Genomic DNA, 14127 nt, shown 5'->3' with positions numbered 1-14127 from the left:
GAGAGCCCCTCATAACACCCATCCAAGAGAGGTTAAAAGAGAAATAAGCTTAAGGAACAGCCTAATACCTTCCAGAGAGTGATAACTGAGGAAATCCCTTAGCTTCCCACAAGTTCTTAGCCTTGCTTTTCCTTGCTACCTCAAGTGCTTCCTTCTCCAAGGTTACTCCTCCAAGCTTGAACACACCAAGGAACACACACACATGATTTAGGGTTTGAGAGGGACAAGAAGCAGTAAGGGGAGGCTGGTGGAGGCCAATGATCCTTTAAATAGGGGGCAAAACCCCCAGAATTTAGGGTTTCATCTACCAGCTCCTACTCGCCGAGTCCCTTAGTGGACTCGCCGAGTAGGTCACTAAACACGCGTTCCATTCCCGCTGCTACTCGACGAGTAAGGCAACCAACTCGTCGAGTAGGACATGAGGCCAATTATTTTTTTATTTAAATCCATACCTGGAATCGGGGCGCTACATTTTAATGTATTAGTTATTGCTTAATTCTATTAAAGTTAGTTTTAACTTTATGAGTAAATTACTAAAATGATCCCTATGGTTTGGTCAAAATTGCACGTTTGGTCCCTAACTTTTTTTTGCACTCGGATCGTCCCTTTGGTTTGATTTTGTTGCGTTTTTTATCCTTTACATATATAAAGCTATGGACCAAACGTGCAAGCTTGACCAAACCATAGGGACGAAAAACGCAACAAAATCAAACCACAGGGACGATCTGAGTGCAAAAAAAAAAGTTAGGGACTAAACATGCAATTTTGACCAAACCACAGGAACGATTTCAGTAATTTACTCTAACTTTATTTATAACAAAATATAATTTTTAAGCTTTGAATGCATAACTTTTTATAAGTTTTAAGTTGTGAATCCAAGTTTCTTTTCTTATTTGTTATAACATTTTAATAGAATTGTTGTTCATAATTTAGATTTTTTTGGTTGTTATGTTGTGAATTGTATTTAGAATATGCTATAATGTAAATGTTTTCTCAAATAATGTGAGTTTATGTTTTTAAGTTGTAAATTGCGATGTTTTAATTTTTCACAAATTGTTTAATTATGTTAATGTTAGTTTTAACTATATTAATAAAAAAACTATAAGTTTTATGTTGTAAATACATGACTTTTTATTAATTTTAACAGAGGAATCCATGATCTTCTTGTAAGTTTAAGTTGTTTTTAAAATTGATCTGAATATCTATTTATAGAGCACACAAGCTATTTGATTAAACTATGAATGAAAGTCATGGAATGTTTTATTAAATTGTGAATTTGTGTGGTGCATACAAGGTGTTTGATGAAAATGCTTCAATAAATCAAATATGTTTTAAGTTATGAATACTATAAAAGAGAGCCTTAAACTGCTTTATTAAACTATAAATGAAATTCGTAAAATGTAAGCTTTAAGTTAAAAAAAATAAGTTTTGAATGTATATTTTTTGTGTACTAAACTGTGAATTCTCTATATTAAGTTATGAATTTTGTGTATTAAACTATGAATTAACTTCATTAAACTGTGAATTGATTATATTAAATTGTGAATTGAATGTATTAAGAAGTGAATTAACTTTGAAAGACGCACCAACTTATAGATCTGAAGATGTATATATAAGTATTAAGTTGGGAATATGATTTGATTATTTTTGTGTATTAAATAGTGAAATTATTAGATTATTTTTGTGTATTAAATAGTGAAATTATTAGATTAAACTGTGAATTTTGTATATAAAACTGTGAATTAACTGTTTTAATTTGTGATTTTTTAATGAAATTTGTGTTAAAATATGAATGATTTATGTAAGTATGTTTATATTGATTTTCTTGTGAATACATTTATTTTTTATGTTGTATAAATATGTAAGAATGTATTAGGTTTTATAATTATTTTGCATTAAACTCCGAATTAGTGAAATTATATGGTTTATTAAACTGTGAATATAATATTTAAGTTATGAATCTATGATTTTATATGCAAATCTTATTTGAAATGAATGATGGTTGTAACGGTGACACGGGTGGTTGTTGGGTGGATTTGGTAGTCGGTGGTGGTAAAGTTTGGGTTTGAATTCCTTGAAAATGCATATTAGTGTATAATGGATTGCATTAATTTATGACTTTTATGTATTAAACTGAGAATGAACTTTATTAAGTTGTGTATTTTATATAGATTTTATTTTTAAATGTGAACAAATATATGCATGAAAATAATAGACTGTGAATTGGTGAACTAATATGTTTATTAAACCGTGAATATATATTTTGAACTATGAATATATCTAATAAACGATACATTTTTAGAGACGTCTACAATTTAGAAAAGTGAAAATTAAATTTGTCAAGGAATAATTCTATTTTTTTATTAAATTGTATATATTTGGCTACAAAAATATAATGATATTTGTTAAAAAAAATTACCAAAGAAATTGGAGCCAAAATGTTTGTTTTATTAACTTGCGAATACAACCAAAAGAATGCCACTTAATTTGGTGTTACTACGACGGTGGTCTGCAAGTTATCCGGTAGGGGTCCGACGATGGTCCAACAACAAGTAGCAATTAGTTGTAAACTAGGGAATGGAAAAGTTTACTTAATATAATATTAATATTTGGTTTGTCCAAAACGCCTTTAATGAAACATTTAAAAAAAATAGTTCTTAACATTTTTGGGTTTTCATTTTTTTTCTAGTGAAATATTCTAATATTTTGTTATTCAAAAAAATATATTAATATTATTCTAAGGATGTTACAAAATTTTGTTGGTTTCAAATGAATTCTTTTATATATATATATATATATATATATATATATATATATATATATATATATATATATATATATATATATAAAGAGAGAGAGAGAGAGAGAGAGAGAGAGAGAGAGAGAGAGAGAGAGAGAGAGAGAGAGAGAGAGAGAGAGAGAGAGAGAGAGAGAGAGAGAGAGAGAGAGAGAGAGAGAGAGAGAGAGAGAGAGAGATTGTGCTTGTTTCAGCAGAACAATACAATGTATCGGATGATGTAACATATATACTTTGATGTTGGGGTGAACCACTTTTGAAGCATGAAGGCAATTTGTTTATTAATGAAGATCGAGTTTTGGAGAAAGCAAGCATATATAAAGTGTTTAAACAAGGTGTCACACACTAAATATGTATTTGTTAATTAATTAATTCAGGATTCAATAGTTGTTTAATAAGACATCATTTTCTTTTGTTTATTTTATGTTTATGACGATGTTTTTAATTAGGAACATTTTATAAAATTATAAACTATCTGAATTATTATATCTATTTTTTGTTACCCACACACTTCTATTATAATAGAAGTGCCAAAAACAACAACATATTTTTCAAGTCTTAATATTTTAAAACAATTACATAAACAACAGTATATATTAATTTTATTGTTTGAACAATATAACATTATATATTAATTTATTTCTATTATTTTACAATCGAAATTAGTAGTAGTTGAACCAACAAAGGAAGAGGTGGGGCATGCATACAAACTTGTTGTACTACATATAGACCACCATACATATTAGAAATCGAAGAATAAAGGGGTGAGGAGTATGCTAACCTAACATGAAAATAACAAGGATTAACAAAGAACATGGCAGAAATGGATTTGGAATTTTACTGATCATCGTTATTAAATGCTAAAAGTCTACAGAAAAAAAAAAAAAAAAAAAAAAAAAAAAAGCTAACAGTCGATGAAAATTTTCGACATTTTTTCTAAAATATTATTTTCATAATTTTTTATCCAAAATAATAATAATAACTAATAAATAAATAATTAAAATTATTGCTTTTTTTGAAATATTTGTTAAATATTTTAGAAAAATATTAGAATATTTTATATATCTAACAAATCTAATACAATACTACTTAATTCTAACATTCTAAAAATTACACTATAATATTTACGGTGTAATATTCTATTAGAATATTTCACGTATTAAAAAAAATGGTATTTTTTTTAAAATTTTTTTAGGTAATTAAAATGATGAAAATAATACTTAAAAAAAATCAGATTTTTTCTTTTATTTTGTATTTTAAATTATTTTTAAATTATGTGTTATGGTCTCACAAAATTAATATGGTCTTAAATAAATCTCTATATATATATATATATATATAATTCAAAATGAGTTATATTTCACATTAAAAAAATTGTTTAAAATTATAATGTCTCCATTTGGCATTAAATAATAATGGAAAAAAGAATCTTTGTAGGCATGATTGCCAGAAATTATTATATTCTGAAAAAAACTGGAAAATGATAGAATAAAATTTTCAAAAAAAATCAACAAATGTGGAGAAGAAAACAAGGTAGAAATACAGTGTGTAAAATGAGTCCTTGTACTTTAGAAGTTAATAGATCAACCCCTTTAAAAGTTAACAGATAGATCAACCCTTTTGATTTACTCTTCCCTTCTCACCATTAACTACCATCTAGGCAAAATAGATAAAAAAAAAACGTCGTTGTATTTTCACTTATTATTTTTATTTTAAATACTAATACTAGATAATATGCATGTCCAAATATATATATTTTATAATAATATATTTTTCGTTAAGGTTAATAAAATAGCTTACCATAAATTATCAGTTCCATATTTTAATGATAGTTGTGTTACCGTTATTGTGTTATTGTTAATCGTTGTTAATAAATTACAAATAGCTAGATATCAAATAATTTATCTATAATAACATGGTGTAGCAAGTAAATAAAAAGATGTATAGAACCATGAACTTCAATTTACAATTCAACATCATCTTATAATATGTGAATGCAATATTGTTCCTTGATAAAGATCTTAGACAACATGTTCATAACTTTTGAGAGGATGAAATCCCCATATACACAATAAGAAACTCGTAGCCCTAAAATGTGTTATGATGATCATGAGCTTGTTATAGAAAAAAGAAAAGATATATAGTCTATAAAACCAATCAAAGGATTATGCATTGATATTGTTCGGCAATGCATTAGGTTTGTTTGGCAAATAGTGAATAATTTAGTTCAATCATTATGAGAGTTTGTTATGATGATAGAAACTTAGGCAAGTACAATTTCTATTTCCCAAATTGCATAGGAATATTTGAAAGGTTGTTGGCCACTACTAAATAAAAAGCTTGCTACACACATGATGAAATCCTAGTGAACTGTTACTTCCATAAATATACATATTCATATGTAAATGTATACGTCAATAAATTGTACAAGCATGCTTCCAAAAGACCTTTGTAAGTTTTATTAGTAATGAACATAAAAGACATGTTCAAACTCAAAAGATAATAACAAACAAGATATTGATAACCATATGAAAACTAAAATCTTCAATGAATGAAAGTGAACATGATTCTTTTTGGGTTTTCTTAGTGGCTATTTATTATTCTCATTGGGTAACTTTTATTATCAAGTTTGGACATTTAAGTTTTTCGTGGATTACTAAGAATATGCTATTGAAAGTATATAAAAAAGAACTCGAAGGTAGTTATTTGTATGAAGACACAAACCCAAAGGGAGTAAGGTGGAAATTGGAAGGGAAAAGAAATAGATAAAAGAGGAGTTAACCCCTTAATTATCAACTATTTACAATATTGCCAATACGGCTTCTTTATTCTTTTTCTTTCTTCTTAAAGCACTTGAGCCTATTTCACAGATGAAGAAGCAGAGGAAGAGAGCAGGTGGCCTTCTCTCTTAAGCCATCTCTCTCTCTCCCCTTCTTCTAAACCACTTTCAAGAAGCTCACATATATATATACGTATATATGTATGTATATATACATACTGTCAAATCTGTTCATAGTGTCAATTATCAGCTCCCTTTAAGCATCCTTCGAAACCCTTTTCTTTCTGATGATTTGTCTGATAAATTCAGCAAGTGAGGAAAGAAAAGATTGAATTTTGAAAGAACGCTGATAAAATCTTGTCAAAAATGGCGGATTTGAAAGGAAAAAAGACTAACAAGTCAAGATTATCACTAAAAACCCTACCTTTTTTCTTGTCTTCATCCAATGATCAAAACAAGTCAGTAAAGAGATTTGGAGAACAAAACGGTGTCGTTGGACTGGGAATTGTGGTCGCTTTAAACAACGAATCATCGGGTCATAATACCCAGAACCCGGTTTTCTCAGTTTCACCCAGATCCAACCCGATCCCGATATTTAGCAAGAGACCCAGTAAGGATGATGTTGAAATCGAGTTATTGGAGGAGTATACATGTGTGATATCGCATGTGGGGAATAATATGATCAAGAAAAGGGAGTATTTTGATGATGGGTTTAAGAGAAGAAGTGTTAATGGCGGTCGGACTACTAGCTATTGGGTCAGCACCACCGGTGGTGGTGGTGGCGGTGGTGGTGGAGTGTTTTGTTCTCCGTCGCCTCCGGTGGTTATTGGTGGTGGAACGGTGTTTGAGGATGGGGATTTCTTGAGTTCTTGTCATCTTTGTAAGAAGAAGCTTCATGGATTGGATATCTTCATGTACAGGTATTGAATTATTCTGATTTGTGATTCTATAAAGCTATGAATTTTGAGTTATTTTATACTTGTTTGGAACTCATTTCTTGAAGATTTTGGGTTCTATGATTAATTTGTCATAAAAGTTGATGATTGTTGGAGTTCATTGTTTTTTATTATTAGTGTATTTCAAACTGGTATTCAACATTCAAAGTACTAAATAATAGCTCTTGATTTAAAGATCGATCTTGAGGTGAGGGCCGTTTTTTTCACTGCATGATAAAGTGTTTGTTTAGAATTAAAGGTGGTAAAAAATAAAAATATAAAAAGACAAAAAGTATTTACGAAAATGTAAAGGAAAATACACGGAAAAACGAATGAGTGTCAGATTTGCAAAAAGTTAGTGGTGTACTTAGAATGCTCATTTCCATGAGAAAAGTAGCTCTTTTTGTATCGACTTAAAGAAAAACAATCATAGATAATGCATCAAGTGCCATTTGGCCTAATGATATTTTAACAATCCTTTAGGTTGTGAAGTTTAATTCCCTATAGGCTTTGTTAGAGAATATTTTTTTAAAAATATATATATTCACGTCTTTTATATAGACAATAAGATAGATCGAGAGGGAGCAATCCCACTTTTTTTGTAAAAGAAAAAAAATAATTTTTTTCTAATACATGTCAAAGACATTCTACCATATTTTGTTATGTGGCTATGTCACGTTATCTCTTGTTATGTGTAATAAACAAAGTTGTAGATACTTATAATATCCATTTGTAACTAATTATTCTTATTGTTCTTTTTAGAGGTGAGAAAGCGTTTTGTAGTGAAGAATGTCGATACAAGCAAATCTCCATTGATGAACACAAAGAGAAGTATGCTTCGGGTGTGAGGAAACAGCCCGAATACACTGAATCTCTATGCTCCAGTCCTATGCAGCTTCCTGCTGGGATGATTGTAGCATGAAGGTTTTCGAATTATATATACATATTTTATATATAATATATATATAATATAAATATATAAATATAAATAACGAAAATGGAATATAAAATGTGGTTCAAAAACGAACCCAAATAAGTTACTTTTGTTCGGAAGAAAAGAAAAGGATAAAATGTGAATCGGGGAATCGAAGGTGAAAGAGGGGTTTTAGGGTAGTATTTGTTTTTTTGACTTGGAAGTTTTGTTTGGGATTATGTTATAGTTTGTAATGGACGGATTGGGATTTTGGATGTACGAATACAACTAGTCATGCACAATGTACAAGTTGTTGATGCATGAGTTAGCGTAAAGCATTTTTGCCTACTTCTAAGTTGTTTAACAACTTGTTTTGTCACTTGATGTATGTTGTTGATTATGCTTATAACCTTTTTAACTGACGTGAAGTTTTTATTCGTTTAAATTTGTGGTAATATTCGACAATATATGTGGTCTGAGAACGGGATTTGTTGATACATAACTTTTATTTTATGTTGATTTTTTTTTTTTTGTATTATTTTGATATCGGTTTTTGTTGCTTTTCAGCTTCTGTTGCGTTGTGACTGAAGAAAAAAAGAGTTACATAAACCTAATTTTGTTTGTTTTAGATTGGTTATACTAATACTCTTATTTGTTTACTCTTATTCATATTGATTATGTTTAATATTTATTTTTGCTCTCATTAGTGACTAGTGAAGCACGTTATTGTTTATTTGATTATTTAACTATTCATTGCTTTTATATGTTTATAATTGTGTACTTCTTAATTGTTATTCTGTATCTTACTTAATTGTGATTCACATGTTTTAGTATAATTGTTATTTAGAGTGTGAAATGATTAGAGTTTCTAATCATATAAACTGGAGGATGGACAAATTTACGATTAGAAGTTAGAACAGCAAATTTCGAACAAACAGTGAATATGAAGGTTTGTTCAAAAAGGAATTGTGAAAAAGAGTTGTTTTAACATTTAAGTGTTAAAAATGATTTATTAGACTTAGTTTTTATATTATTATTTATTTATAATTGTTTATATAAGATATTTTTATTGTCTTGAGTTTGCTTTTTTTGAGAAAATAAAAAAGAGAAATTAAATTACCTCTTACCTTTTATACCTACAATTATTCTTATCCACTAAAATTATGTCAAATCACCATTCAATTTAATTTTATTTGATATATTCCTAATATAACATTAATCAGTTAGTTTAAAAAAATATATGAAATGATAACACTTGTCATAATTTTATGGGAAAAATGATTTTTGAGGGTAACTAACTATTGTGTTTGTTTTCATTTGATCACTTTCCTTTTTGTACTCAATATATCACCGAACTTCTTGTTTATGTTCACCATAACCTTTTTGACTGGCTTTTGACCTGTGATAGTTGGTCAAAGGGTTATGGTGAATACAAACAAAAAGTTCGATGGTATATTGAGTACAAAAAAAGGAATGTGACCAAATGAAAACAAACTCAACAGTTGGTTACCCTTCTGATTCATTTTCCCTGAAAAGTTAAATGAAATTAAAGTTGCAAAATTATCAAAGACTGTAACCTTCTTTGGTCATAACGTATATAAAGAGCGTTTTGGAGGGGTAACTTCATTAAAACATGGTTTATGCAATGTTTACTGTGGTTAGCTGTCAACACCTCTCTGCAAAAGGATATGACTGTGTATGAGAGGTATACTTATCAGCATAAACGTTTACCTCAATGTATATTATGGTGATGTGTCTGCAAAAGCTGCATGATAATGTATATATTGATGTTGTATCTTATCTCATGAATTCGATCTTAAAGCTAAGTAAACTCAAAAATCACAATACTTGTGATTCCACTCGTTTGTAGACTTGTCTAGAATCCATGATACGATAAATCATTTGATTAAAAATGTAAATATAGTCATGAAATGCACTTGCTTAGTCAAGATTTCCCTAATAAATATTCAAGTGTATTACAAAGTTGTACATATATGAATAATGTTCTTTCGTGGATTATGTTTTGAAGAGAAGCAATAATGAATCTCATAAAGTCATTAATATAAGCAGAAGATGGCGTAGGATTTACTATAAATGAGTCAAGGGAAAATGACTCATAAGGGTAACCAACTGTTGAGTTTGTCTCATTTAACATCTTTTTTATTTTTTGTACTCAATAAATATATCATCGAACTTGTTATTTGTGTTCACCATAACCCTTTAACCGGCTATTACAGGTCAAAAGTCGATCAAAATGATTATGGTGAACACAAGCAACAAGTTCGACGATATATTGAGTACAAAAAAAAAAGTAAGGGACCAAATTAAAACAAACGCATCAGTGAGTTACCCTCAAGAGTTATTTTCCCTAATTTTATTGGATAGGAACATTTGTAGGCATAAAAAAAAGAAGCAATTTAATTTCTTAATACAAAATTTAGGCCATAGACATCCATGTTTAAACAAAGTATCGTACAACTTAACCGCGACCAAGATTACATAGTAGCGATCACTTGAAATAAACACTCTAAAATAGAGTGATCTCACAAGTTTTAACAATGGAACATTTAAAAAAAAGAAGAACGCATATTATTATAACAACTTAACGAGTAAGAAAGAAAGAAATTATTTATCACCTTCCATCGATACTTCTAATAATACTCATTTAAAGTGTTTTGTCGTGATGTATGAGAATAATGACAGCTATAAGCCAAAAGATCTATGAATAAGCCCATGCTTAGCTAGCCTAGCAGTAGTCGAGCTGTGTCATGCAAATAATTAATTTTGATAGCAACTAATAATAAGCTTTGTCAAGCAAACAAGTAACGATGATAGCAACTAATATAGTTCGTTTTAGGCTATTATCTACTATTCTACTATTAGTCTATTACTATAGACTAGTAATAATATTAGAATATGGTGTAGTATGATGAACACGAAGAAAGCAAAACACATGAAATTTTAAAATTAATTATGATGTAATAATAACTTCAATCGGTCCAACCGGCTAAATATCAAACCGGTAAATTAGCGATCGTCCATTGATTTGATGACTAGTCTGATTTTCAAATATTCCTTATCAAAAAAATATTGGCTAAAATAAGGAAACTTTTCATATTGAAAAACGACACTTTTGTGCAACACTTTTGAAAAGGTAGCATTTTGGAAAACAAACTCTCGTGCAATTAGACTTTCAAAACATATGCAACAAACTCCATCTTGGGACGAACCGATCTTCAACACTTTGGAAACAATCGAAATCATATATATAGTGCCTAAAAGTCCTTAAGAACTTTATTTATAATACAAAGAAAACTCAAATTTGGTGGTTGGATTCCGATTTCGTCATAAAACAACTTACAGCATTCAAGTTTATTTATTTTCAATATTTAAATGTTTATAATTAATCACCCTTATGTTTTGTGAAAAATGAGTAAATAAATCTTTAACTATATAGAGGTTAAGATCTACATCTAGGTTTTATTATCAGTTGATATTATATAGAGGTTAAAATCTTTAACTATATAGAGGTTAAGATCTACATCTATATAGAGGTTAAAATCTTTAACTATATAGAGGTTAAGATCTACATCTAGGTTTTATTATCAGTTGATATTATACAGACAATAATATATTTTTATTGGTAGGTGACTATCACTAATTTTATTTTTATGTAACTATGTTAGTCATAAATAACTCCACATGTTAATTATCAAGTTGTTTTCATTTCAGTTAGCAGTTAACTAATTGTAGTTAATCTGAGAGAGAGAGAGAGAGAGAGAAGAGAGAGAGAGAGAGAGAGAGAGAGAGAGAGAGAGAGAGAGAGAGAGAGAGAGAGAGAGAGAGAGAGAATGTTAGCAAAGTTAGTCATCTATTTATTCTTGATCTTTCTGATCATTATGTAATAACGAAAGCAAGAATCAATGAAATCTCTTTCTCTCATATTATTTCTTCATCTTCATGTAACATGGTATCAAAACTTGTTTTGATCCATTTTTGATTTTGATTATGATTGTTCATCTTCGCTTTCATCATGTCTAGTTCACAATCGCAATCTCAAATTGGAAATTCAAATAGTTCAATAGATCATTCCAGTCCATTTTTTCTTACCTCATCTGATAATCCAAGCTCTGTGCTAGTCTCAAATGTCTTCAATGGCGTGGGATTTTCAGCCAGGAAACGTTCGATAACCATTTCTCTTTCAACTAAAAACAAACTCGGTTTTGTCGATGGTTCTATTGATCAACCTCCTTCTAATTCAGAAACTTATGCTACATGGTATCGTATCAATTTGATGGTTACAAGCTAGTTATTGAATTCTTTACACAAGAATATTGCAGATAGTGTTCTTTTTCTTCCTACTGCTAAAGAAATTTGGGACGAACTCAATCAACGCTATTCTCAACGTGATGGAGTGATGATTTATCAACAGCAGATCTATTCAATTGCTCAAGGTACAGACAATTTCTCAACTTATTTCACCAAATTATCAAAAATATGGGATGAATTACGCATTGTACAATCTATACCTAACTGTATATGCGGATCTGCTGCAAGCATTAGCAAATTTCTTGAGGAACAACAATTGATTCAACTTTTGATGGGACTTAATGACTCTTACAAAGTAAATTGTGATCAAATTTTAATGATGAAGCCTCTTCCATCGGTATCTACTGCTTATTCTTTGTTATTACAAGAAGAATGACAAAGAGAAATTCATTCCTCTTCTATGGTGAATTCTGAATCTATTGCTATGCTTGCTTCAACTGAACACAACAATAAGAAATCCTTGACTTGTAATCATTGTAAGAAGACTGGACATACAAAATCTCAATGCTATCGTTTAAATGGATTTCCCAGCAATTTCAAATTCACAAAGAACAAGAAGGAAGACTTCAAGAGTACTGTTCACAATGCTATTGCATCTTCTTCTCCTTCATTGTCTCCGGAACAATATCAACAACTCCTCACTTTGCTGAACAACAATAATATTCATTCTCAATCCAGTCACGTCAATCAAGTTACTTCAAACATTTCTGATGATTCCCTAAATCCAGAAGGTAATACCTTCTCTTTTGAGCATTTTGTTGCTAATTTTTATTGATCTTCTTCACTTTTAAAAACTCACACTTCTTGGATTGTTGATTTTGGTGCTACCGACCACATGTGTTCTAATCAATCTTTCTTTTCTTCTTTGCATAAACTTCATCAGCCACACACCATTGGTCTTCCTAATGGTCATAGTACTCTTGTCTCTTACTATGGTGAAGTAAAACTTCATAATTCAGTTGTTTTACATAAAGTCTTGTATGTTCCCTGCTTCAAATATAATCTCGTTTCCATCCCAAAACTCATGACACAATTGAATACATTCATCATATTCACTGATGATCAATGTTTGATGCAGGACCCTTCCAAGAATGATCTTGCTCTAGGAATCTTTGGAAAAAGGGTGAATGATCTCTATGTTTTTTTTTTATCATCAAGAGATTCAAGATAATCTGTCTTTTAGTTTGAGTTTTTTAGTGTTCAAATTCTATAATTCAGATTCTGTTTCATTGTCTAGTGTCAAATTGTGGCATAGCAGACTTGGTCATGTACCAATCAATAAACTCAAACAATTATTGTTAGTTTCATCGCATGTCAATGATCATTCTCTTGATTCTTGTCTTACTTGTTGTCAAGCTAAACAAACAAAACTTCCTTTTCCAAAAAGTAGTTCTGTGTCCATTAATCCCTTTGATCTTGTTCATATCAACATATGGGGACCATATAAACACTCTACTTTTGATGGTCATAAATATTTTTTGACCATTGTTGATGATTGTAGTAGATATACTTTGATTCATTTACTGAAATTCAAGAGTTATGCATTTGTTTTGATCAAAGACTTTTTAAATCTCAATAAAACTCAATTTGGGAAAGTTATCAAGGTTATTAGAAATGATAATGCATATGAATTAGGTTCAAGCACAAAGGGATTAGAATTTTTTCACCAATATGGGATTATCCATCAGACTTTTGTTCCTCACAATCCACAACAAAATGGTTTGGTAGAAAGAAAACACAGACACATATTGGAAGTTGCAAGGGCACTCTATTTTCAATCAGGTCTTGGTTCTACATATTGGGGAGAATGTGCAAAAACTGCAATTCATTTGATTAACAGAACTCCAACTAAAGTTTTACAGCATAAAATTTCTTATGTAGTTTTATTTCAAAAGAAACTTGATTTCTTGCATCTCAAATCTTTTGGGTGTTTGTGTTATGCTTCTTCATCTCCTGCACAGAGAGATAAATTTATGCCAAGATCATTAAACATGTGTTTTCATTGGATATCCGTACAATCAAAAGGGTTACAAGCTATTAAACATGGTTACCAAACAAATTTTCATTTCTAGAGATGTAAAAAATTTTGAAGACAAGTTTCCTTTATTACCCCTGGTACAAAATTCTTCAAATTCAGATGATTCATCCTATATTCCTCAATCTATTTCAGATGATCATTCTATTTCTCAATCAATTCAAAACACTATCTCTTCAAACACTCATGTTTCTGAATCAAACTCTCAACAAATTCCATCTTCTACTACTATCCCAAAACAAATTCCATCCACCATCCAAGTTTCAAGATTTCATTTGTAAAGATATTGTTACCAATGATTTTTCTTGTTCCCATACTATCACCAATTTGTGAATTAAC

The 14127-nt window shown here is 29.7% G+C and overlaps 1 protein-coding gene and 1 long non-coding RNA gene across 2 annotated transcripts; both read left to right on the top strand.

Moving 5' to 3' along the window:
* Positions 1-5631: 5631 nt before the first annotated feature.
* LOC144997218 (FCS-Like Zinc finger 14-like) lies at positions 5632-7759 on the top strand. The gene is made up of 2 exons (XM_078957073.1): positions 5632-6496; positions 7274-7759. Exons 1-2 carry the CDS (start codon positions 5943-5945, stop codon positions 7431-7433), a joined length of 714 nt encoding a protein of 237 aa, XP_078813199.1. The 5' UTR covers positions 5632-5942; the 3' UTR covers positions 7434-7759.
* Positions 7760-11255: 3496 nt separating this feature from the next.
* Positions 11256-13060, top strand: LOC144997389 (uncharacterized). The gene is made up of 2 exons (XR_013659781.1): positions 11256-12484; positions 12637-13060. It is a non-coding gene; the product is annotated as an uncharacterized LOC144997389 (long non-coding RNA).
* Positions 13061-14127: the final 1067 nt, after the last annotated feature.

Source organism: Lactuca saligna, chromosome 5 (assembly GCF_052625555.1).
Source record: "Lactuca saligna cultivar CGN05327 chromosome 5, ASM5262555v1, whole genome shotgun sequence".
Lineage (NCBI taxonomy): Eukaryota > Viridiplantae > Streptophyta > Magnoliopsida > Asterales > Asteraceae > Lactuca > Lactuca saligna.
The sequence above is the reverse complement of the archived record's forward strand: the minus strand, read 5'-3'. Positions and strand labels throughout refer to the sequence as shown.